Source organism: Typopeltis vanoorti, chromosome 8 (assembly GCF_054136105.1).
Source record: "Typopeltis vanoorti isolate ZY-2024b chromosome 8, IOZ_Tvanoo_1.0, whole genome shotgun sequence".
NCBI lineage: Eukaryota > Metazoa > Arthropoda > Arachnida > Uropygi > Thelyphonidae > Typopeltis > Typopeltis vanoorti.
In genome coordinates, this window is record NC_143556.1 from 16,840,417 (window position 1) to 16,867,392 (window position 26,976).

The following is a 26,976-nucleotide window of genomic DNA, read 5'->3' on the forward strand; positions in this document are numbered from 1 at the left end:
CTAACTCCAGGCTGTTGACTGAATTTCGCCTGATTGCTATGCAAACTTGGAAATTTCATGTACCATCTCAAAATTGCTTGTATAATCCTGGAAATGATGTTTTCTTCCATAGTGCGAGACTACTAGAAGAAAGTCTGTTGTAAGTCCGATTTTCGTCGTCGACTAGAAGAACTTTTTTTCATCCTCTTAGCTAGTCAGGTGATCTTTGTCGTAGGCTAGTAGGTTATTGTTTTCTGAAAAACTCTGATTTTTAACCCTCTAATTCAAAAAATAGAACTCACATTATTTCAGGTGATAATATATATAGTGTTAGGGACAAGAATTACTATGTGGAAACTGATGCCTGCTATGCCGCCTTTTCTCTGCCTGTGGATAATTTATAATCTCTTGGGCCAGCTATCAGTGGAAGCTGATTAGTCATCGATCACGAAAGTTTTAATGCTGAAAGATGGCTTTGCCTGCCCTCTCTATCTTTCTTTTTGGGAATAAAATGCTTTAGTAGATTTGTTTTATGAGGATAGGGTTATATCAGATTTCAGGCGAATTCTGGTTATATTTTTTCCACTTTAAAATAAAGAATAATTTACCTTTCCCTAATGATCACAATTTGTTGTTTGCAGTGATCTGCATTGTGTTTTTAGTGCAATTTTTTCCTTTTTTTATTTTGCTAACATTGCTAGTATTTGTACCATACATTCTGAATAATCTCAGTTAATTTCAGAAAGCTTTTTACCTTCTGATTCATAAAGTGACTATCCGTTGCCAATGCGAATGTCGTAAATTTAATCAGGTTTATATAGGAAATGACGTTTGCATTCATAAGTGTATCGATAGTTCTGGGGCCACCTGAAATGTCCTAGCACTATGGATACACCTACAAGTTAGACTGTTTCCCAAATTAGTCGATCTCTAACATGGGCAAGTAGGATTTTCTCTACAGGAAACTCATATTTTTAATTCCACAGCTCAACGCAGTCAAAACCATTATTTTTGACAATAAACATAGGGACAACTAGATGGCGGCCGTTGTCATAGACTTCTCGATGCCAATTAAAAATCATTGATAGTCTCTGGGCCAATTGTTTGTGAATCGTTAAGGGTAAAAATGATTTTATGAGGCAACAGGAATTACTTTTCAGACTTAATATCTATGTTAGTGAATTTTTTTTTTTCTCCTGATAGATCATAATTTGCATTCACCCACTTTATGATAATTGGAAGCAATCAGCTAACGGATTTTATTCCCATATAGGGAGTAGGCAAGGCCGTTTTAGCCCTATCTAACTTTTGGAGACCAAGAAGGAAGTTCAGTCTCCCCCCCCCCCCCCCCACCCCCCCCCCCCCCCACCCCCCCCCCCCCCCACCCCCCCCCCCCCCCACCCCCCCCCCCCCCCACCCCCCCCCCCCCCCACCCCCCCCCCCCCCCACCCCCCCCCCCCCCCACCCCCCCCCCCCCCCACCCCCCCCCCCCCCCACCCCCCCCCCCCCCCACCCCCCCCCCCCCCCACCCCCCCCCCCCCCCACCCCCCCCCCCCCCCACCCCCCCCCCCCCCCACCCCCCCCCCCCCCCACCCCCCCCCCCCCCCACCCCCCCCCCCCCCCACCCCCCCCCCCCCCCACCCCCCCCCCCCCCCACCCCCCCCCCCCCCCACCCCCCCCCCCCCCCACCCCCCCCCCCCCCCACCCCCCCCCCCCCCCACCCCCCCCCCCCCCCACCCCCCCCCCCCCCCACCCCCCCCCCCCCCCACCCCCCCCCCCCCCCACCCCCCCCCCCCCCCACCCCCCCCCCCCCCCACCCCCCCCCCCCCCCACCCCCACACCTATGTACATCTTAAAAATAAATGTTATGGATTTTTAAAATTTTCTATCTATACATTTTTATAGCTAACTATTTTAAAAAATCACTTACCAGAATGAAATAATTTAGTTACCGATTTAAAACATTTTACAAAGTTATTTTTAATGGCATACTACATTACTTCCATGTACACTAAGTATACTATGTTCCAAATTTTTACCGCCAAAATTTATGTTGTCTGCTATAGTACACCCACAGATTCGAGACCCTTCGGCACTTCTGTGCATGTCACAAAAAGGAGAATCCATTCTGATAGAAGGGTAATCAATCCGTCTTCTGGGATGAGTTGTTTATTATTACACGTCTGAAAATTAACTTCTCTTTTATGATCATTGTAGTTTTTAAAGTGATAACTATTTTGCTTGTATAACAGTTAGGAAATTTTATCTATAAAGCACGTCATTTCACGTGTTGGCACCAGTTTGTACGTCCTTCACTTCTTCCCCCCCCCCCCTTCAATAATAATCCAAGAGTTAAATCTCATTCTGAAGAATTCAGTGATTCCGACCTGCTAAATTTAGATGCACAGTGGAAAGATCCTGAAGAATATGAAGAAAATTTAACCACTGATAGTCAGCCAAAAGAGATTTCACAGAAACAATTTGAAAATATTTTTCATACAATCGAAGTTTTTAAGCAGCAATGCTTAGAGGGCTGACCCTGATGAAGAGAGAAACAGTAAAATTTGCAGAAGAGTAGAAGAAGCAATAGGGCCATACCGTCGGTTGTATGAAAAAAAGAAACAAAATGCGTGGCAAACTACGTTAGCTCAATTCTTTGTTAAGAAGTAGAATAATAAATTTATATTCTGAATATGTTTTATTGTCTTTCAGCTTCATGGTATTACTAGACCCTGAGACATACCCTAATTCTTTTATAAAAAAAAATTAAGGGTCAAAAAAGAAATCCGAGGAACGAATTATACATTTTCCCATAGGTTATTACATTCAATTCGTGCATTTTCGATTAATGCGCCTGTTTTAAAGAACGCATTAGGCGCACTAATCGAGGGATTGCTGTATTCCATTAAGCCTCCAACATGACATTTGTTCCCAAACATCCATGGTAGAATTTGACCCAGCAGCTTTATTGATTGGAGAGTGGGTATATTATCTGCTTGGCTAGCATGATGATGCTAAGTTGATTGGTGATATATACAAAACAACTACCATTGTGGTTCATATTTGCTGAAGCACAGTCTGTATGTTGCTGACTGACCAGTGCAGAGAAAATTTAACTGATAAATTGGAATTGTGAAAGGAAAGGATGGAAACTATTGAGTTAAATATGAGCAGGTCTAAAACAGAATATATGATGTGCACCTTTGGGGAGTGAAGAATTATTGATGTTACTTCAGTTAGCCTTACTGAGCTGACCATTAGTTGGAAGAACAACTTAAATCTCAATTTTGCTAGAAAATGGAGAAATTAAAAGTGAGATTATAAATAAGTTAGCCTTACTGAGCTGACCATTAGTTGGAAGAACAACTTAAATCTCAATTTTGCCAGAAAATGGAGAAATTAAAAGTGAGATTATAAATAAATTGGAATAGTCAGATGAAAGAGAAATAGACATTTGACATAATGTGAATGAAGTGCTGATAAGCCATTTAAAGGAAAGTTTATAGGATTGTGGCTAGAATAGGATAAAATGCTGGGTATTAAACAAAAATCATGAGCAAAGATTGGAAGATGCAGATGTTGACCTGCAACTGAAAATGACAGGTCATCTTCAGTGGCAGGCTAGTATGTATAGGGTAGAACATTAGCAATGGATTATTGAAAAAACGTGAGCTGCATAATATAAAGAGTAATGCATTGCAGGCAAGTTGTAATTGGTATAGATGGGGTGGATACTTTTTATGGCTGATAAGGATGAGGCAGTCATTCTGATTCAAATTAGGGTGATGTATTAGCACTCTGTTTAAATAAATGTTCAAATCTGAAGTGACATTGGTGGAGTAGGCACATTCTAGACTAGAAGATTCTATAGTCTAGATTCTATATGCCATTTAGGAAAAGTGGTGATCATTTATCTTTATGAGAAAATAGCCACAAGAAAACTTTGTTGATTGGAAAAATGTAGGCACTAAGTTGTATGTCCCGAGGATTTTTGAAATTGGTTCAGAGATATCTGAAATATATACAATAGGAACTCTCTGTGCTGGTTCTAGGTTGTTGGAAGCAAGCTTGTGGATATCAAAAACATACTGTATTGTTCATTGATAGAATCAATTCAGTAATATAATGTGTTAGAGGTTAAGAAATTCTAGCTTGAGAATATGTGGGTTATGCATATAATATCAGCCCAATGCAGTAAAGTGTTTATAATTCCAAATTTTGGGAAGAATGGTGTACAGACTGCTGCTGTATGTAGTGACCAGTGAAGGTAGGTTTGTGGTAGACAGAGGTAGTTGGTTCACCAGAAGGAGAGTTAAGATATCCAAGTTTCCTCTTCTTTTCTGTGTCCATGATGAAATTTATGTGAGAATGTAGGTTGTTTATTTTTGTTAGAAAGGCTGACAGAGTATATCTTTCTGGTTGGACTAAATGGCAAAGATATCATCTACATAGATGAGTCTTGACATTATGTTCTTAGGAAGGACCTTCCATGATGAGTCTTTTGACTCCATGGAGGCCTGAATAATAATAATAATAATAGTGTATCCAAAATGATGGTTGAAGCTGTGTTGAGAAGAAAAGGATTTCTTCTAAATGTTCAAGTAAAGGTTCACTAGTGCAGATGGGAATGGGCTTCTCATTGAAGTACCTTTTGATGTGTTTGTAGAGTTTATTTTGGCAAATAAAGTACAGAGTGGATGATAAATTTAAATAATTTCACTATATCTGGAAGGAAGGCTTACAATAGCAAATGAAAGGAATCTTCAAGAGGAACATTGGCAAAAGGATTCTATGCTGAATCTGATCATAATGTCAGTGGGTTAAAAAGTGAATTTGTCATTCACTTTAGCTAGAAGATGTGGAGAGTTTTTTTTATGAATGAGTGGAAATTACAATTTTGGAAGCTTAACAGTCAAGATAAAAATTTAGCTATAATTTTTTATATGATAAATATGCTGGTAGTTAAGTAGGCCACCTCGGTCTGTTGACTCCACGGAGGATGCTGTAATAATGAATAATAGCTATTACATTTGACACATTCTCTGATTTTATTACTATGAAATCCACAACTCTTATCCTTTATGTTCCCTTGGTAACTGTAAAAGTTTCCTTCCTTTATTCACATATATACCATTTACTGCTCCCATAATTAAAATCTCCTATAATAATAACTCATTGTTCATCGAGCTGTAATTATTGTTTCTTTACAACACAATGCAATATATCTTTAAAATTCAGTATCAACCTTGTCTGTTTCATTCTCACATGTGTGTACTATAGTTCCAAAGTGTAAAGTTTTACAGCTGTCGATGTTAAATCAGCATTCTTTCTTTTTCTTTGTGTCGGATGGATTTGTCATTCAGTGATTTTACTTCCTTGAATGAATGAGAAAAAATATCCATTAAAATCTTAACTAGGAGGTTATAATTTAGCATTTTAACAGTTAATTAGCATAAATTAACTATCAACAATTAGTAAACAAAGTACTTACCAGTTTACTTGTAAAATTTCTGTAAATCTTATGCCATTTTTGCGTGTGTGTGTGTTCCTGAAGATGGCCTTGATATGATGTGGCTACAATGTAGTGTATTTGTTTTTTAATAAAATGTATCTCTTACAGTAGTAAAGTCAGTAAATTACAATGATAGCTTTCATTCTGGTTCATCCAGTCAGTTTAATGACGTATTTTCAGAAGATATGTTACTCATCTCTGCAGCACTTTCCATTTATCTGACTCTTACCAACATTATTACGCCTTCTTGTGAGTGGGATAAAGAAAAAAAAAAGTTAGTCCCTTTGTTAATAATTTTTTTTGTAAATTGGTGCTTTAACTTTTGTACTGTTGCACCCTACGTAGGCATCACACATCCAAATCGACTTGCTTCCAGCAGCCATTATTCATCTGCCTTTATTGTTTTAAGCCATGCTCATTCCCATGCAAGTTTATATCTGTCAGCTACTCTCTCCTAATTTCTTATTATTTTTCATCAACCTTAACTTATATAGCAGCCACTTAGCTGCTTTCCTGTCAAACAAACACCTTTGCAAATCTTTATTTTTCAGAAAAATTTTATGATTGAAATGTGAGCAAATTGCTTACATAATTCTAGCATTGGTATGCTGCAAGTAAAACATAACTGTGTTTCACTTGCCGCATAACAATGTTGGTTACTAACATCGTTATGCTGCAAGTAAAAGAAAAAAACTAATGGGGAAGAATAATTATTGAATGCAGAACACACCCTTGTGTCAGAAGCAGATTGTTTGAATAATTAGTGTTCACTTTTCTAAGATTTATTAACCTGGTGTATATATAACTGTGCACAATGCTGTTACTACATTAGATGAAGAGTTAAGAGTACACGAAAAGGAGGTTCTAGAGTTGCATAACTTGGATAAGATTCAGCATTAGGCACAGATGGGATATCAACCCTTATGGTAAAGGAATGTTCAGCTGAACTAGTTAAGCCTCTGACTTGTTTATATAACTTGAGTCTCAGCTCAGGAAAGAATGTACGATAATCCTGTTGTACAAGGATCATGCAATAACTGATGTCTACTTACTGACCTTGTCAGTGTCTCTAGAGAACTAAGAACTTACAGAAGTCAGTTGACAAATAAGCTACATTTTGCAAGGAATAATGTGGGTAACTGAAAAGAGGTCATGCCTGGGTAATTTGCTCATATTTTATAATAATAAAGGGAATGAACATGCTGTGATACTGGTGGACTCTGCTTAGGCATTTGATAGGATGTTACACTGAAAGGCTGTCGAATAAATTTGTGATATAGGTATCAAGAAAGTGGTATATAATTATCCACCACAAATTAGTGGTGGATAATTCCAACAGCATTGAAACTAGCTGTCCATAGCATGGCTCATCCTCCAGGGACTCCCTCCCCTCTTTAAACATTGAAAACCAGCGTGCACTCAGACAGTCATTGGTGTAAACTTATTTTAGATCTTGGTACACTTTTGTAACAGTTTTTCCTAATTTACAGTAAAATTTTATCACAGCTCTTTACTCCATGGTACAACTTCTGACACGCTCCACTCACACACTTTTACTTCAGCGGTTGCCAAAAACTGCTGTGTCACCATACTCGAAAGTTGCACCTGTGATTACAACACGCTATAAACTACATTTTGTTACTTTTATTCAAAGTGCTGTCTCATTACTTAACAGGCGCACTGTATAAACTTTGGATATTGGTTGATACTCATTCACGGAAGTTGTATTTGAGTACGGTTAAGAAAGGGGTGAGAGTTACATTTCTCTCTCTCACAGATCAGTGCGAGAGTGGGAAGCAAGTACAATCTGGTGTGAATGAGTTTAACAGAAGATATGACAGCTAGTGTCAGTAATTCATGGTCTCTCTCTCAATTAGTTGTTGACTTCCTGGAGTTCTCCGATAATAATAAGCCACATCATGACAAACTTGTAAAATTCCTATCAGCAAAATCTTGATTTTAAGTTCTAACCTCTCCTTAGCCTTAACTTTTCCTAAAACAGCTGGTCTGCAATTTCATATTGCAGTTTTATTATTGTTAATAATGTATAACACCTAAAATTTGTCTTTTAAACAGAAATGGGTAAATTTCACAATTATATGCACATAATACAAAAATGACATCCATATATCGTTGTGCAGGTGCACAACAGTTACATTATCACATCATGTCACAAGTATATGTGCTGTTGTTCACTGTAATATTATGTTGTTAATACACTACCATGAAAAGTGAGTAGGTAATTGTATGGCTACCAGTCTGAGCAACATGTCTTGTTTTGCATCCATTTGATTAAGAATTTGCTTTCTTTTAATACGCTGGTATGCATTTAAATGACTTGCAATTGTTTATTTGTTGTTACATAAACAGACCATAGGAGATGATTTTGATTGAAGTTTTAATTGCATGATTTCAACTTTTGTGTTTTGCAATAATGTTAACAGATTACTGAAAATGTTGAGGAGAAAACAAAATCCCAATGGGTAGCATTTGTTTATAGATGCATCAAAGCATCTATTTGAAGGGTATACTTTTATATACTGGAAAGAAATATACCCTTCTGTTCCAATAGCATATATTTTTTCATATAAGTAATCCTATGAGAACAATAAAAACAGTCTTTGGAGAAACAGATAAAGGAGTTCAGCAGAGTTGTATATTGTTGCCCTATCTTTTTAATATTTATAACTGGCAAATTGGATTTCTAATCAATATCAAATGGTGGTGTATAGAGGTACCATGTCTCTCAGGAGGAGAGTTACCAGTGGAGTCCCACAGGGTTCTGTTCTAGGACCACTGCTGCTGTTCAGTTTGTTTGTTAATAATATTGTGAGTGGTCTGCAAGCTGATAATCAGTTGTTTGCAGATGATGCTAAGCTGGGAAATGTTATTAGGAATGATGCAGATGTACTGGTGCTTCAGAGCGATTTGAATCAAGTGGCTATGTGGGCTAACAAGTCGGGATGTCAATTTTTTTATTATTATTATTTTTACCCAAGACCCCATGGAGTCAAAGACTCATCTAGGAGGTCCTTTTATCAAACACACAACTCATCATACCGTGCTTTAAACACACTCGAATTCTCTGCAGACATCACACTCTCAGGCAAGGCATTCCGATCATTCACTATTCTGCATGAGAAAAACCTGCTTCTCACTCCCCTACTCACACCCTCCATATACAGCTTCCAGGGATGACCTCTGGTTCTCCTCTGATCTCCCACTATTTTCTGTAGAACCTCTCCAGCACTGATTCTATAACAACCCCTTAATAACTTGTAGGTCTCTATCATATCTCCTGTCCATCAGACTCTGCAAGTTGCATCTTCTCAATCTTTCCTCGTACTTCACATTCCAGAGGTCAGGAACTACCTTAGTCAGTTGCCTTTGAACCCTCTCCAACAGCTCTTCATCCTTCTGAAAACCAGGTGACCAAATTTGGGCACAAAAGTCCATGTGTGGTCTAATCAAGCCTTATACAATGGAATCTCCCTACTTCTACAAGTCACTGTCCTCTGCATCATTCCCAGAAGCCTTTGTGTTGTCTTCACAATTTTGGCTATGTTTTCCCTAAATTTCAGAAAATTATCCACTATCATCCCAAGATCTCTTATTTCCTCCACGTCTAACAATATATTCTCACGAAGCATAAATTCTGCATCAAATTTTTGTTTTCCAAATTTTAAAACCTTACATTTTGCAACAAGGGATATTCAGTTGTTTGCAGATGATGCGAAGCTGGGAAGGATTATTAGTAATAGTGCAGATGTGGTACCCCTGCAAGAGGATTTGAATAAGCTAGATAGATGGGCAAATGAATGGGGGTGTCAGTTTAATGCAGCAAAATGTAAGGTCTTGAGGTTTGGGAAACATCGATGGGATGCTGCATACTCTATGGGAGGAGTTATACTTGAGGAAGTAGGGGAGATGAGATCTGGGGTTGATGATTGATAGAAACCTGAAATTTAGAGGACATATTGCAAAGGTAGTGAAGGTAACACAGAGGATTGCTGCAATTATGAGAAGGACACTGACCTGCAGAGATAAAAGGGTTATCATTCCGTTGTATAAGTCTCTGATCAGACCACACTTAAGACTATTGTTCTCAGATTTGGTCCCCAGGATTTGAAGGGGATAAATTAACTGTGGAAAGGATACAAAGACGGATGACAAAGATGGTTTCAGGACTGTACAATTTTGGTTATGAGGATTGGCTGAGGGAATGTGGACTGCAGAGTTTGGTGGATAGAAGAAAGAGAGTGATATGATTGAGACTTTTAAACTGTTGAGAGATGGTTACAGGGTCGACACTGGGGAGTTCATTCACTTGGTTGAACAGCGGGAAGGAGTGATGACAAGAGGCCATTCCTGGAAGTTACGAAAGGAAACTGTGAGCAAGAGAGTGAGGAGTGGTTTGTTTTGCGTGGAGGGTGGTTGAACCGTGGAATGCATTGCCTGATGGAGTGGTGAGAGCGAGAATGGTCAATGAGTTTAAGGAGTGGTATGATAGACTTTGCGTTTCTTAGGAGGGGGGGGACCTCCCCTCGATGAGTCTTGGCAGACTTTATGTTCTTAGGAAGGACCTCCCACAATGAGTCTTTTGACTCCATGGAGGCCTGAATAATAATAATAACAACAACATTTAACTCGCATTCCCATTCCCGTGCCCAATCACCCAATTTATTCAAGTCTTCTTGTAAGGTCACAACATCCTCTCTACTCTTCATGGTTCGTCCCAACTTTGCATCATCTGCAAACAACTGAATATCTCCATCCAAATCTTCACCAATATCATTAATATACAAGTTAAACAGCAATGGCCCTAAAACAGACCCCTGAGGCACACTACTAGTAACTTTCCTTTTCCTGGATATCGCTCGCCCATACAACTTGTTGATACCTATCGGATAGCCAGTCTCCAATCGAATGCACTAATCTAATATCCAATCCCATCCACTCCAGTTTAACTATCGACTTATCATGCAGTAATCTATCAAAAGCCTTTGCAAAATCTAAATATATTACTGTGTATCCTTTTCCTCTGTCCAAGGAAGCAGTCACTTTATTGTAATAAGTAAGTAGATTTCTAAAACATGACCTCCCTTTAGCAAATCCATATTGTCAATCAAAGATTATACCATTGTTGTCTACCCGACTCTGGATCCTAGTTCTCACGAGCTTCTCCAACAACTTAACCACGACACCTGACACACAGATAGGCCTATAGTTTGATGCTTGCATTCTATCACCTCCTTTATGAAGAGGTACAATCTTAATTGAGGTACAACAACTTAACTGCAACACCTGACACACAGATAGGCCTATATTTTTATGCTTGCATTCTATTACCTCCCTTATGAAGAGGTACAATCTTGCCCTCCTTAGGAACTCTGTCCGAGCACAAGACTCGTATAAAAAAATATGTCAAGGCCAGCATCAACTCCCTGGCACATTCCTTTCAGAATACGTAGTGATATATTATCAAATCCCACAGCCTCTTTTACATTTAGTTTGCTCAACTCCCCATGCACCTCTTGCTCACTTACATTCAGTCTCTCCTCCCCATCATCAACTGCTCTCACTCTCTCCATGAAGTCACATTCACAAGATTGAAAGACCTTTATGAACTGCTCATTAAGTATCTCCACCACACCTGCAACAGCTGTCTATACCATTTTCTCCAATCAATGTCATCCTTCCATAATCATTCTTTCTTTTGCTGGCTACATATCGAAAGAACTCCTTAGGATTCTTTTTGGCTTCATTAGCTAACTGCTGTTCATACCTCTCTTTAGCTACCCTCACCAACCAAGTCACTCATCTTGCCTGGTCTAACCAGTAAATGTAGGGTTTTGCACTTTGAATCTCAAAAAAATAAAGCTGCGTATCATATTGGAGACGTATTGCAGGAGGTGGAGGATGTGTGGGATATTGGTGGATAAAGAATTGAAATTCAAGGGAACTTCAATTCTTTTGTCATGTTCAAGGAAACGTTTATCATATTGCAAAAATGATAAAAGCAGTACAAAGAAATGCAAATATATTAAGAAGAACACTGACAAGTAGAGATAAGGATGTGGTCATTATGCTGTACAAGGCTTTCATTAGACCACGTCTGGACTACTGCACAACGATTTGGTCACCTGTGTTCCTAGGTAAGAAGCAAGCTCGGGAAAAAAAGTTCAGAGGTGAATAACAAAAGTAATATCAGGATTGTGGAATACTGGAGGTATTTCACAATCTTTCAATCTGTCTTCTGACTCTGAAGACAGGTTGAAAGAATGTAAATTACAGACTCTAGTCAATAGGCAGAAGAGTGGTGATATGATTGGGCCATATAAATTGTTAAGGGATGCTTATTATTATTATTATTATTATTTTCAGGCAACTCCAGGAGTCCTTAGACTCATCGAGGGAGGCCCTAAACATCATGTCCACACAACTATACGACATTCTCACAGTATCTATCATACTTTGCCTTGAACTCGCTCACCGTCATAGCACCCACAACAGACTCTGGCAGCTTATTCCACTCATTTACCACTCTAAAAGTAAAGAACTCAGCTCTAACACCCCTGCTTACCACACTCTTGCCCAGCTTCCACAGGTGTCCCCTAGTTCTCCCACCACCAGTCCTGATCTCAAAAATATCCTCTGAATTTATCCTATAGAATCCCTTTAGCAATTTGAATGTCTCAATCATATCTCCCCTCTTCCGCCTATCAACCAGTTTCTGCAACCCACAAATCTTCAACCTGTTCTCATATGGTTCATTGGTTCATTCCATAGACCTGCTATCATCTTAGTCATTCACCTCTGGATCCTCTCTACCTCCTCCCCATCAAAAAGGAACCGAGGTGACCAAATCGGGGCACAGTAATCGAGATGAGGTCTTATCAAGGCTCGGTATAAAGGTACAATAACTTGCTTGTCTCTGCTCGTCAAGGTATTTTTCAACAACCTAGTGAGTTGATGAGCTGATTTAGCTACTTTTGCAATGTGTCCCCTAAACTTCATCTCCCTATCCACCAACACTCCCAAGTCCCTGGCCTCATCAATCTCCTGGAGTACAGTTCCACCAATGTGGTATACTGCTGCTAATCTTTTCACCCCAAAATGCATAACCTTACATTTTGTCACATTAAATTGACATCCATTCTCCTTAGCCCAGAACTCCAATCTATCCAAGTCATCCTGCAAGATTTTGACATCTTCTGCATTCACTATCGCCCTACCCAACTTTGCATCATCAGCGAACAAATGAACTGTTCCACTTAGATCCTTCCCTATATCGTTGATGAACAGATTATTAAACAGCAGTGGTCCAAGAACAGAACCCTGCAGCACACCACTAGTCACAGGCCATCTTTTGGACTCTACTCCTGAATAAACTACTCTTTGATATCTCTCCATCAACCACCCACCTATCCATCTCACCAACCCTATATCCATTCCCATTATTAAATAGATACCCAGGATATTTTTCAGAGGGTTGAAGGAGGGAAGGGAGATAGAGACAAGAGGTCATTCTTGTCTCTATCCCCCTTTGGCGAGTGGAAATAAGCATTATTGCCAAATGAGGTGGTGAGTGCTCAAACATTGAACCAATTTAAGATGAGACTATGATGAACATTATCTCTATTAAAATGGTAAAACATTATACAAACACTCCAGGAGGTGTTTGTATAATAATAATAATAAATACATTATGAGAATGGTTAACTTAGACGAAGACCCAGCTGCATATCTTAACCAATAATTTAAGATATGCAGATGATACATACCCTTATAGCAGAAACTAAGGAAGATCTGGAGTGGTTGATTCTGTTGGTTTAGAGGGAAAGAACAAAGTCAGGCTTAATTTAAACATCAGCAAAACAGAAGTGATGGCTTCTGGCAATTTAGATAAATTTATGATAGAGGGAGATAAAATAGAGATTGTTGAAAGTTATGATTTCCTGGTGGGTCCAGAATAAGAAATGATGATAAATGTGAAGATGAAATTAAAAGGAGGAGGGTTTTCACTAAAAGTCGAAAACGACTGGATGGCACATAACAACAACGAGAACCATGGATTTGCTTCAGTGGTTAAATTCTAAACAAATAAGCTCCAGGGCCCTTAAAGCAAGGATCATAAATGTGAGGCTATTGCTAGATTGTCGCAACATTTTTTAAAAATTTTTATTTATTTATTATTTATTTATTCTAGTGGAGTTAAAGTTTTCAGGTCTTCTCTTCCACACCACCAGAAACATTAAATACAGATACAAATACAAAATTACAAATTAATATAATACTTCTAACATATTAAAAGATAATTCAATTTAAGATATGATAATTCAATTTAAAATAACATTAGGTTATATGAGCGATGAAAAAACAGTAGGCCATGAATAGGCCTACTGTTTTTTCATTGCTCATATGATCTTCTTACGTAAATGCAAAATAGAAAGCTCAGATAACGCATCCATCATTATTCCTAAATTGTTTATAAAGTACGTTTCTTCAAGTTTACTAGCTAGCCCTTGAAATGTTGTTCTTTCTTCACTATCTCGATTTCCATCATGAGCTGCATGTGTAAAGAAACTGTGCAATGATGCATAGTTATTCCAAATAGAATTCACAGCCTGAAAACTTAATGCAACCCAAAGAGTTGACAACATCTTTCCCACTTTGGTGAGACTGCAGAACAACTGTTCTGCACATTTCCTTAGTTCATGTAAGTTCCTTGGAGACATTCTAAAAGTTGAATATACTTTACCAAGAAATACCACAAAATGATTTGTTGTTGTAACATCTTTCATTGAATCATGCACAGCAAGTTCTAAGTGATGATTTATACAGTGCCATGTTAAAATTGTTGTAAAATCTTCTTTCATCAATATTGCCAAACCTGCTCGTAACATAACTTAGGTCTCATCCGTACATAATCCAGTTAGAATTTTCTGCAGGATTTCTTTTTTCAGACCATGCTTTTCAAGACACTTCATAAGTGAGTTCTTAATGTGCATTGCTTTGGTGCTTTCTAATTGAATTAAATCAAAGAATAGTGTTGTAACATCACCACCATTTATTGCACCCTGTATGTACACTATCAGAACAGTCTGGTTAGATATGGATGTACTTTCATCCAAAATAGTAAAAATTTTGGTTCTATGGTTTATAATGCTGTCTGCAATTTTGTGTTTCATTTGTTTTGCAATAATTCACTATCTCAGTGCATGTCACATTACTATGTAAAGCATGCCCCACATCTAGCCCATTGAGAAGCTGAAGATCAGTTAATTTTGGATGATCTACAAAATGAAGATTATGCTTTGCGATGGGATATGCAAGAGGCCTGTGTAGCTCAGTGGAAGTGACACTTGCGTCCTCTGCACTTGGTCGCTTGAAGTTAGACCTAGATTCAAATCTAGTCACATACTAGATTTGAATGTTTTCTAAGTCCATCTTTGACCAGTTCCTGAGTTAGTCGATCTCTGGCACAGGCAAGCAGGTTTTTTCTCCCAGAAACTTGGGTTTTCCATCCCGTAAACTCAAGAATATCGATCAGTGTACCCACATTATTTCAGACAGTAACATATCCTGTTAGGGTTAGGCACCAACATTGAACTTGTTCAATGTCAGTAGCCTGTAATTAGTGATAGACATGGGCCAGCTATCTCTGATTGGCTATTGATGGAAATTGAACTGCCCATTCAGTCTCCAAAAGATAGATAGGATATAAAGACCTCGCCTACTCCTGATAAGGGAATAAAAGGCATTAGCTGATTTATTTTATTTTATGTATTTATTTATTTATATGATACACAGTGTGAAACACACGGCACGTCATTTCGTGCACTAAAGAGTTCCATTCTTCTACAATGTGTCTCAATGAATTCTCACTTTTACTTCTAATAATTGCTTCTGCACTTTTGTGAGATTTCGTATCTCTATGTTTGTAAATTTTCTTTCTGAGTTGGCATTGTTTAGGCCCTTCCTCTTTAATATGTATTGATCCATTTATCCACTCTGATGTGAATAACTTGCACCTAGGTCTGTACCTGTCCACTGGTTGAGTGTCCAGCAAGTCGGCAAATCTTTCCTTTCGTTCAACGTATTAATATTATCGCATTGCAACTGTTGGGAATCATGTGTTTCTGTAGATTCGTTACACACAAACTGTCATTACAAACTCATTTTATATTATCACTGTCATCCGAGTTATTTTTCCATTTAAAGAAGGCACCATGTACTTATCCATAGTTGAAATAGTAGGCCTACATACATACAAAAATATTACAAGATTTTCTTTTTGCTTCTCACAGTCATGAGCTCTGATAAACATCTCCTAATCTGCTGTTCTGTTGCTGGTTACTGACTGTTGCTGACCGTGTTCCCAACCAGAAAAGACAAAATATCGCTACGAGTCTGTCAAAATTCCACCAGACTACGCTGCAATAATGTTTGTTCGTCAATCGCTGCAAGATAACGCATTATAGGAAGTCCAAACCTTCCTGTCCTTTTCATCACGCGTTCATAATTAAGCGACTTGTTACTTATTTTTAACGGTATTAACTACACCAAACAATTTTTATCAAAAGATGTTTATTAACTGCTTATGTTTCGCTGAATTTCAAATCAGCATCATCAGAGCTCAACACAGCTAGTATATGCGACAGTGAGTAAGTGAAGTAATACAATTGTAATGGACAAAAGATTATTATTCAGGCCTCCATGGAGTCAAAAGACTCATCGTGTGAGGTACTTCCTAAGAACATAAAGTCTGTCAAGATTCATCGAGGGGAGGTCCCCCTTAAGAAACACAAAGTCTATCATACCACTCCTTAAACTCATTGACTGTTCTCGCTCTCACCACTCCATCAGGCAATGCATTCCACGGTTCAACCACACTCCATGCAAAGAAACCACTCCTCACCCTCTTGCTCACAGTTTCCTTTCGTAACTTCCAGGGATGGCCTCTTGTCATCGCTCCTTCCCGCTGTTCAACCAAGCGAAAGAACTCCTCAGTGTCAACCCTGTAACCACCTCTCAACAGTTTAAAAGTCTCGATCATATCACCTCTCCTTCTTCTATCCACCAAACTCTACAGTCCACATTCCCTCAGCCGATCCTCATAACCAAAATTGTACAGTCCTGAAACCATCTTTGTCATCCGTCTTTGTATCCTTTCCACAGTTAATTTATCCCCTTCAAATCCTGGGGACCAAATCTGAGAACAATAGTCTAAGTGTGGTCTGATCAGAGACTTATACAACGGAATGATAACCCTTTTATCTCTGTAGGTCAGTGTCCTTCTCATAATTGCAGCAATCCTCTGTGTTATCTTCACCACCTTTGCAATATGTCCCCTAAATTTCAGGTTTCTATCAATCATCAACCCCCGATCTATTGTCTCCCCTACTTCTTCCAGTATAACTCCTCCCATAGAGTATGCAGCATCCCATCGATGTTTCCCAAACCTCAAGACCTTACATTTTGCTGCATTAAACTGACACCCCTATTCATTTGCCCATCTATCTAGCTTATTCAAATCCTCTTGCAGGGCTACCACATCTGCACCACTACTAATAATCCTTCCCAGCTTCGCATCATCCGCAAACAACTGAATATCCCCTTACAATCCACTGGCAATGTTATTGATATAAAGGTTAAACAATATAGGTCCTAGTACTGAGCCCTGTTGGACCCCACTTGTAACCTCTGCCTCCTTGAAAGTGCTCCACCATACACAACTCTCTGATACCTATCAGACAGCCAATCCTGAATCCAGTTGACCAATCTGACATCCAGACCCATGTGCTGCAATTTAAATATCAGCTTATCATGTGGCACCCTGTCGAATGCCTTCACTAAGTCTAAGAAAATTGCACTATATGCCTTTCCCTCATCTAATGTTCTTGTAACTTTATTATAAAAGGCTAGCATATTGCTAAAACAAGAGCGCCCTTTCACAAATCCATGTTGACTCTCACAGATAACATTACCCTCATCTGCCCAATGCTGTATACGGTCCCTCACTACTTTCTCCAAGATCTTAACAACTACTGATGACACACAGACTGGCCTATAATTAGATACTTCCAGTCTGCTACCACCCTTATGGAATGGCACTATCTTATCTTCCTTCCATTCCCTGGGCACCTTTCCCGCATCTTTTCCAGATCTAGTCTTATTTTGGTGTACTCTAATGGTAAACAGTTATTTGATTCTTCACAGTAGAAAAAGAATCAAATAACTGTTTACCATTTCTTAACACATTAGTCACCTGCCTTTCAGATGGATCACTATCTTTTTCCATTTACAGAAAGCCAACACACACAGGAAGATACCTACATAAATAATCACATCATCATCCAGTTCAACAACATGGTATTTTAAAAACACTTGCACACAGAGCCAGAGCCATTTATTCTGATGATACAGCTCTGTCCACAGAACTCAAATATCTGTGCCATATGTTCTTGGCCACCGGCTACAATCCCTACAAAATAGATAAAGTGCTCCATTACCCATCCCTCCCCTAAGAAACATAACATTACCATTTCTATTCCCTATGTTAGAGGTACATCAGAAAAGATAGCCGAAGTACTGATGAAACATGGCCTTTGCACTACATTCAAACTTCATGTTAAACTAGCAACTGATCCACTCACCTAAGGATAAACTTTACCCTGGAGTGTATGAAGTTCCCTGTGACTTGGCCTACTAAGGGCAAACAGGAAGATCAGTTAACATCCACCTGGAAGAACATAAAACAAAAATATTTGCTATTATTACTATGGCAAGTCAGGACTAGTAGACCATGCGTTGGATATCCCTTCACACAGGATTAGATGGACAAGAAAACGAATGTGCTATTTAGAAGCTATTACAGATCTGAAAGATTATTTTTTGACCATGGCTTTAAAGAATTCTCCTAACCTAAACAAATATGGCTGCATTAATTTGCCAAAAATTTGGGAGACTGTTATTGTAAGAATAATTCTACATAGCTGTAATGTTTTTTTTTTTTTTTTTACAACATTAGAGGTTGCCAAAATAGGACTTGAGATCTTTTTCCATTACAATCGTATTGTTTCGCTTACTGTCATGTATACTAGCTGTGTTGTGCTCTAATGATGCTGATTTGAAATTCAGCGAAATATAAGCAGTTAATAAAACATCTTTTGATAAAATTGTTTGTTGTTGTTAATACTGTTAAAAACAAGTATTGAATAACCATCAACACTAAAGCTTATCTGTTAGAATAATCAGGCGACTTTTGATATTGACTTTATATACACATTTAAAACTGTAAACAATTGTTGAATATTAATACAATAATGTAGGCATAATTACCGTAAAGGGAGAAAAGTCACAAAACAGAAAAATGTTCCGGGTCCGGGCCCAGTGCATAAAAAAAGTTCTGGAGCCGGGACTTAGAAGGTCCCAGCTGAATTTAACCACTGATTTACTTTTGAGGCACATTGACTATGATGAACACGTGTTGAATGTTTGTTGTGACTTCATAGTGATGGTCCTTTTAATAAGCATTATGCATTATAGAAAGTGTCGCTACTCAGACTGGTTTTGACCTTTATTGAGGATTTATCTGTTTAGTATCCTCTGGGGTTCCAAAATTTACAAGTGACCTAAAAAAAAGAAAAAAAAGTTGCTCTCATATAGCTCAAAAACTGGACCTCTTTTGAATTTTTTGGCTCTTCCTGAAACACTGTGTTGAATCTCACTACAGCCACAAGCAAACGCTGCCACTATGCCAAGCCTTAGCTCTGTGTAGTAGTAGCAGCAGGCAAAAACTGATGTGCCAAACATCAGTTTGGTATATAGAGGCTGTGGACTTCATCATTTGCCTTAGTATCCTATAATGCAAAGCACACTTCCTTTTGGATGTGTGTATATTGCTATGCATTATGGGAAGTAACTTAGTTGTGAAGATACTTCATGTACAAACTTTGTTTGCTAAAATTAGATAAAGGATTAAACAAGAATATAATTTAACAAATATTTCTTCTCAAATATAATTTATTTTGTATCTAAGTGAAAAACTTTCTCCAACAATCTCGTAAACCAGAATATTTAATAAGGTGATATGACTCTTTACTCCTTGTATATGGAAAATATGACTTCTGCATTGATTCAATCCTGGTATCTGTCTGGGCCTGGCTCCCTCTGATGAGATCTAAGTAAAGGTCAAAACTGGTTTGGACTTCAATTGATTTCTGATTTATTAGCTCACAGTAAAGGTCATACTGCCCAAAGCAAAGGTTACAGCAGTACAAAAGGTAATAATAAAGCAATAAATTAGTAAATATGTACAGAAAGCTTAGGTCTTGTTCATTATCTATAATAACGCTTAACGGTATAACTAACACCAAGAGTAAAAAAAATACATTTATTAAACTTGCTAAGATTTCACTGATTTTCCACTCGGCATCATCAGAGCACAATGACAATTTGACAGGCACATAGCACTAAACCAAGTAATTGCAGAAACAATTTAAATTGTAACTGACACCTAATGTTCTTATGTGGTGCCCTCTCTGAGTCAGATAACTACAAGGTTAATTCAGAGAAGTCTGGCTATTAGGTCTTAAAATGATAGGTTCCCAGATCTCTGGTAAATTAATACAACCATACTTGTTGAGATTGGGAAAGTACTTCATAGCTGATGCTGATTCTAATAAATTATTAAACAATATATTCTGTACAAAAGCAAATAAAATAAAAAAATTATAAATTAAGCAATACAGTATTTACACAGAAATATAATTCATGATGAAATGTACTTATATAAATTAGTTATTTGCAAAAAGTTAAAAACATTATGCAGTTTTGTCTTTGTCTGATAAGATCTGCCTGAGTATATGTGGCTCAGTTAGATCAGTAAAGATTTCACTCTCATGTGAAGTGCCAACACTCCACTAGAATATGACAAATTGTGAGATGTGTGTTGCATTTTTCACGTGTGTGTGTGTGTGTGTTGGGGGGGGGGATCATCAGCCCTTAGTAAATAAGAATGTGTAACATGACTGTGACCTATATGAAGCCTAGCAAGAGCAGCAACATCTCCTCTTCTCTCTTCTGTTTCTATGTTGACTAGACTGCCAATGCTTAATTTCAGGCTTAATCTTGTGCAATTTGTTTGTGAGTGCTTCCTACCATGAAGACTGCCATTGGGTAATTAGCTTTGCTCTTATAGGTTGTCTGAAGTCTGTATATATGGGACTGCCAAACAGTATGGAAAAGGTATCATCTGAGCTAGCAGCTGCATCTGCGATCTCATTTAATTAATCCCAGCCTTATTTGAATTAATTGTAGCTGGGAACCTAGCATGACCAAACATCAGAATTAAGAGTTTTCATTTTGTACAACAGGTGCAAATATTTCACAAATCACTGGTTGTGGATTGTATACAGGAAACAAGATGGCCTGTAAAGAACTCAATGAGTTTGTATAAATTGCACACTTTTCATAGCATTTTTTTTTTTTTTTTTTCATTTTATATGCACAAGGCGCAAGCTGAATGGCATGCAACTCTGCTGTAATTAATGCAATCAAGTGGGATATAGTAATATGTTAGGAAACACAGCAGCACAACCAACAGAAGTCTCACATCTTGAACCATCGGTACGTAGATCAGAGTGTACTGCACTGTGTGCATTAGTTGGACAAGTGTGAGATTGCAGGATAAACTTCCATGGATGGATTACTATTATGTTTGGGTACAGTTAATGTTGTCAGCATTCATGCCAATAGAATGTGCAACTCTATCCACTGAAGCTCAATATCACACATCAGAATAGCAAAGGGATGAATGGCAGTCTGATGATATTAAGCTTTAGTAGAGAAGGAGAGAGTGCAAAAATGATATCAGGATTGTGGAAGACAGACTGAGAATTTGTAGGCTGCAGACACTAGCAAACAGGAGAAAGAGAGGGTGATATGATTGAGACTTACAAACTTCTGAAAGGGTTATACAGAATTTCAGTTGATGGAATGTTTCATTTTATGGAGGGTGGGGAAAGGATGCAAGGTCAAAATGAATGCTCTCAAGGAGTTAGGGCTAGATTTCTCTCTCTCATATAGTAGTGCGTGATTGGAATAGAGTGTCATTGGATGTTGTATGTGCAAGTAGCATGAATGAATTCAAGAACAGGTATGATAGCTCGTGTGAATAGTATGGCCTCCCTTGATAAGTTCCTGACTCCCTGGAGGTCTCTCTTAATAATAATAATAATAATAATAATACTTATCATACCTCTCCTTGAGCTCATTCACTGATGAAGCACTTGCAACCATCTCTGTCAACTCCAGAGGTGGTTGCAAGTGCTCACCTTACCCATTCACCACTCTCCAAGCAAAAAACTTAGTCCTAACACTCTTGCTAAACACATTCTTATATAATTTTCAGGGATGATTCCATGTTCTCTCCCTTCCTGCTATATACCGAGAAAAGTCTTTGGTGTGATAAATTTAGTTTAATCCTTTATCCAAGTGTAAGCAAACAAAGTTTGTGCCTGAAAATATCTTCAGGACTGAGGTAAGGTGGTACATCCCATGGCAACTTGCAGCAAAGGTGGATCAAGTTCCCAGCATCTCCCATAATGCAAAGCACATCTCCTTGCAGACATGTATTATACTGCTATGCATTAAGGGAAGGGCCACTACCACCCAGACTAGTTTCAACCTTTATTGAGGTCTGATCAGTGGGAGGCAGATCCAGAGTAGTGATACTAAGGCAGAAGCCATGGAGAGGTCATATTTACCTATTTTCAGGCACAAACTTTGTTTGCTTACACTTGGATAAAGGATTAAACTAAATTTATTATAGTCTAACCAAGTGCAAAATAAACTTCCAACATCTTTGGTGTGAATTCTATAAAATCCCTTTAATTACTTATATGTTTCTATTCTATACTCTCTTATTCACCCATAAGCTAGTTTTGGAAGCTTATGGACTTTCAGTCTGTTCTCATAAGGAGCATTCCACAATGCTCCTTATGAGAACTCCATTATGATCTGCCACAACACAATTGGTCACTTGCCTCTGGGTCCTCTCCACCACTTCTTAATCACCATGGAATCCAAGCCACAAGATTATGCACAGTAATCCAGATGTGGTCTTATTAAAGTCTTATAAGACTTATTAAAGTCTTATAAAAAGGAATAATAAACTCCTTATCCATACTTCTCAGTTTGTTCTTCAACAGTCACATAATCTAATATGTTGTTTTCATATTTATAGATTTAGGGACACAAAAACACACGTGTTGAAAAGATTATTTTATTAATAAAATACCACTTCTTGTTTCGACCCCTGTATTGAGGTCGTCATCATCGGAAGGATACATGCATATAGGGAACCAAGCTACATGCTCTAGTCTTATATACCGGTAAACTGAATCTACGTTGTTAATTAATTAATCTTTTCCCTAGCCTGACCTCTAGCGATAATTAAATAAAATAAAATAAATAAAATTTAAAAAAAAAAATATATATATATATATATATATATATGTTGCCGCTAAAGCTCGAAAGCCGTTAATGTGCACATTACCTAGCTAATCTGCAGATTAGCTGATTTGCTCCGTTAACGTGCGGTATCACGAGTTTTCCGCATTTTACCTAGGTAATGTGCATATTAACGGCTTCCATATCGTTAAAGTTCAAAAGTTTGTTTCTCTCATTTCCTTTCCCCGTCTCCCTCCACTTTTAGTTTCGTTTCGCCAGTGTCTTGTCGTCGCCGGTTGTTTTTATTTCTCATAATTTGCGTCGGCTGCTAGTGCGTAGCATAGCTAATTCTGTTTTCAAATTCGTTTCTGCCTGTTAGCGCGTGAATTTGTGTCGTGCTTTTTTTAAGCAGATAAATATAGCCCCTATATGCAAGCAAGCACCGAATTGGTGAGTACAATGAAGAAAAGATTCTTCGCAAACCTCTTTAGCGAAGATTCAAAATACAATAGTGTTTTAATGACAAAACGAAAGTATGATTCCATAATTGAAGATGTAAAGCGAATAAAAGTTTCCAAGAAGAAAGAATCATCTCGAGATTATCGAATAATTCAAAGGTATGATGTGTTAACTGTACAAGGCTGTGAAAAACTCATTGAGCCGTTGTCAGATGCGCGAGAAAGTGTGAAAAAGTTTGTCCATGCCGAAGAATTGTTTGACATATTGTATTATACTCATTTGTCAATTGGCCACGGTGGAAGAGACAGAATGATCAAGCAATTAAATACACTTTATAAAAACATAACCCAATCCCAAATAAAAATGTTTTTGGATTTATGCGAACCTTGTCAACAAAAACAAAAAAGTGCGAAAAAAAGGATTGTTGTTAAGCCGATTATTTCATCGCATTTCAATAGCAGATGCCAGGTGTGTGCTTGTCGCAAAAACCAATTGCTATGTAATTCAAAGTGTCACCAATCTTTAGATTGCACTAATAAGTAAACATAATTTTATCATATGTTTTGCAAATTCATTTCCTTAATTGTAATAATATTTTAAACCGTTTGATTCTTTGTATTATAGTTTTTTAATTGCTGTTGTTCCAGCAAAGATCTTGTTTTCACTTTAACGAGTGCCTAGTAGGTAATGTGCAGATTATCTAGGTAATTTGAGAAATGAAACAATTTTCGGCACGTTAACGGATCACCCTAGTTAATCTGCACAATACCTAGATAATCTGTAGAATAACTGATTTCTGCATTTTAGCAGTAACATATATATAAAAGTATAATTTTTAAAAAAAATAAATGAATAAAAAAATTATTAAAAATAAAAAAATAAATAATAAAATAAAAATAAATAAATAAATAATAAAATAAAAATAAAATACAACTACAATAAACTGCTAAAGTCCTCATCTATTAATATTCTTCTGGATTCATACAGTTCTGATTGTTATAATATGATTTCCTTCAGCTGCTGTTGAATGTTTAAAAAAAAAAAAAAAACTTCAAGTTGTCTTCTTGTAGTGGGATTTTTCTTTGTTTTGATTGTTATACAGGTTGTAGATGGGTCCTCCACATTCTTGGAATGGTTAGGCCATCAGTTTTGTTCAGATTTAGGTTATGTTTGAGCATTTCACAAGCTTCTTTAAATTTCCTCTCGAACCAGGTTTTGGTACGTTGTAGGGACTTGGTATTTTTCCAGTCAATTCTGTGGTGTGTTTGGAGTGCGTAGTCAGAAAGGCCGGTTTTTCCAAAATGGAGGTATTTAATGTGTCGTTTGTTTTCATCTTTCCTCATTGGGATAGTTTGCCCTGTTTCTCCTATGTATGGTATGTTACATGTGCACTGTATTTTGTATACCCCTTGGTGGGCTAGGTGTGGAAGAGGATCTGTTGTGTAATATGTTATTTTGGCCACCTTTGCGATATGTCCTCTCAACTTCCTGTCAACAATCACCTCCAAATCCCTAACTTCATCAGTTTCCTGCAATTCTGTTCCATCAATATGACACAGCTTTTGATCTCTTCATCCAAAAGTGCACAATCTTGCACTTGGCCACCAATGTGATATCTATTTATCTTTGTCCATACTGCCAGTCTATTTAAGTCATTTTCATTGATTATTACTCTACTCTTCCTAGTTTTGAATCATCAGAAAATGACTGAGTATTTTCCCATAATTCATTCTCTGCATCATTGATGAATCATTTAAACAAAAGAGGACCGAGCTCTGTGACATGCCACTAGTTACCTGCCATCTCCCAGACTCACTTTCCCTTACACCAGGGCCTGAAATGCCACTTAAATCTTACTGGTCACAAAAAAAATTTTCCTTGCCTATAGTATGAATTACATACTATAGTTAATGTTGTCATTAACTGTACCCCTTGTAAAAGATATATACCAGCTTTTCAATTTCAGCAACTAAGATAATATATTTACTGGCATTGAAACAGTCAAATTCAAATTCCATACAATAATTTGTAAGATCTGATACATGCATCTCTCTTTAAATTTGCCACTAGCCCATTATTTTATCCCAGCATGAACATGCTATTTCTGTTCTGTCACCTGCTAACCAGTTATCATTTTTCCCTGACAAGAAGAACTTGTTTCACACTCAAAGTATACTACCTCTTCCGATTTTTATCTATGCATCTCATATAATGGAAGACTCCTCATTTGAAATATCTGTAGAAGTATCTAGAAGGAGACTTGCTATTGAAGTCTTTTATTTCCTTAATTTTTGTTTAACTGTATAACTGTCACAAATTTTTTATATTTCATTTTGATACTATTTTACTACTCAGCCTATGAAGTGTTTGAAGTCAGTAAATAGTTTGATTAGTAAATTATCAGGAAATAGTTTATTATCTGTTGTATTAAAAAGTCATTTCAGGTGTTCAAACATTTTAGAATCCATCTTTCTTGGAAAGATGGATTCTAAAATGTTTGAACACCTGACACTCTTGGCCAGGTGATTCTGACCAAGAGTGTCACAGCATTGTTTATGAAAATTGATTGTCTTCTTCTTCTTTTAACCATTTTTATAGCCACTTCTGGTTATAGGTGTCTCCCATCGTCATCTGTTTCTATTCTGAGCTTATTGGTGCCCAAGGGCTCCAATTGTTTTTCTTATATCATCTGACCATCTTATTTCAGGTCTTCCAGCTTATCCTTTACCTTCATATGGCCACCACTGTCCTCGAGGCTTGTAATGTGTCCCATCCATTTCCATTTCTTTTGAAGTATGTTTTCTTCAATATCTAAAAATTTTGTTTCAGCTCTTTTTTTTTTTTTCCTGCTAAACATAAGACTCACAGATATCTTTCCATTCTGGTGATTCTGGCCAAGTATGTCACAGCATTGAATGTCTTATGAAACCTCAATGTCTCCATTATAAAACGTCTCAAAAACTTCGTAGTAATGTAGAGTTTCTATCAACAGTCCTAGGATATTTTTTTACACATAATGCAACTTTTCATCCTTGAGCCATTTGTCTTGAAAGCACATCTTCATTGTTTTTGTTGATAACACAACAGAACTCTTTTTCTGGTCCCTTACCTTCACCATGAATTTTGCACTTTATAAAACTAAAATGTATAGTTTGCATATTCTTTCATTTATTGTCTATAATGAAGGGTGAACAGTATGTAAATACTGACTGGTGGTGGCCAGTTTGGTGAGCACAGTGCCCCATGAAAATTCCAATGCTGCTTCTTCCTATCATGGATTTTAGGCCAGATGGCTTGTTCTGTTCTCATACCATCACTTTCTTGGTCTTCCAGTTCTTTTTTCTGTTTAATTTATATCTATCCAATCACCTGATCCTAATCTCTTAAAACATATTTTGAAAGCCTAAGGGGAAGCAGCAAGGACATTATTGTCCTTGCCACCATTTGACATTTGACGCTGTTTTCTTCTCTCTCTCTCTCTCTTTATCTCTGTCATTTAAGCCTTCCACGTTAGGCACCTGTTCATGGTGGAGGAGACCTCCCAGTAATGGCACGGGCTCTTTTTCTAT

General features: G+C 37.7%; 1 protein-coding gene across 3 annotated transcripts in view; it reads left to right on the forward strand.

The window, feature by feature from the left end:
- The window catches only part of LOC150103763 (cellular tumor antigen p53-like), a 357,156-nt gene that overhangs the window by 141,051 nt on the left and 189,129 nt on the right, over window positions 1-26,976 (forward strand). Inside the window, exon 1 of one of the 3 annotated variants that reach the window (XM_090396533.1) lies at window positions 23,232-23,875. The exons of the other annotated variants lie outside the window; for them this stretch is intronic. Coding sequence (XP_090252659.1) covers window positions 23,378-23,875 — 498 coding nt within the window. The 5' untranslated portion in view covers window positions 23,232-23,377. Of the gene's footprint in view, window positions 1-23,231; window positions 23,876-26,976 lie in introns of those variants that run through there. 3 annotated transcript variants of the gene reach the window in all.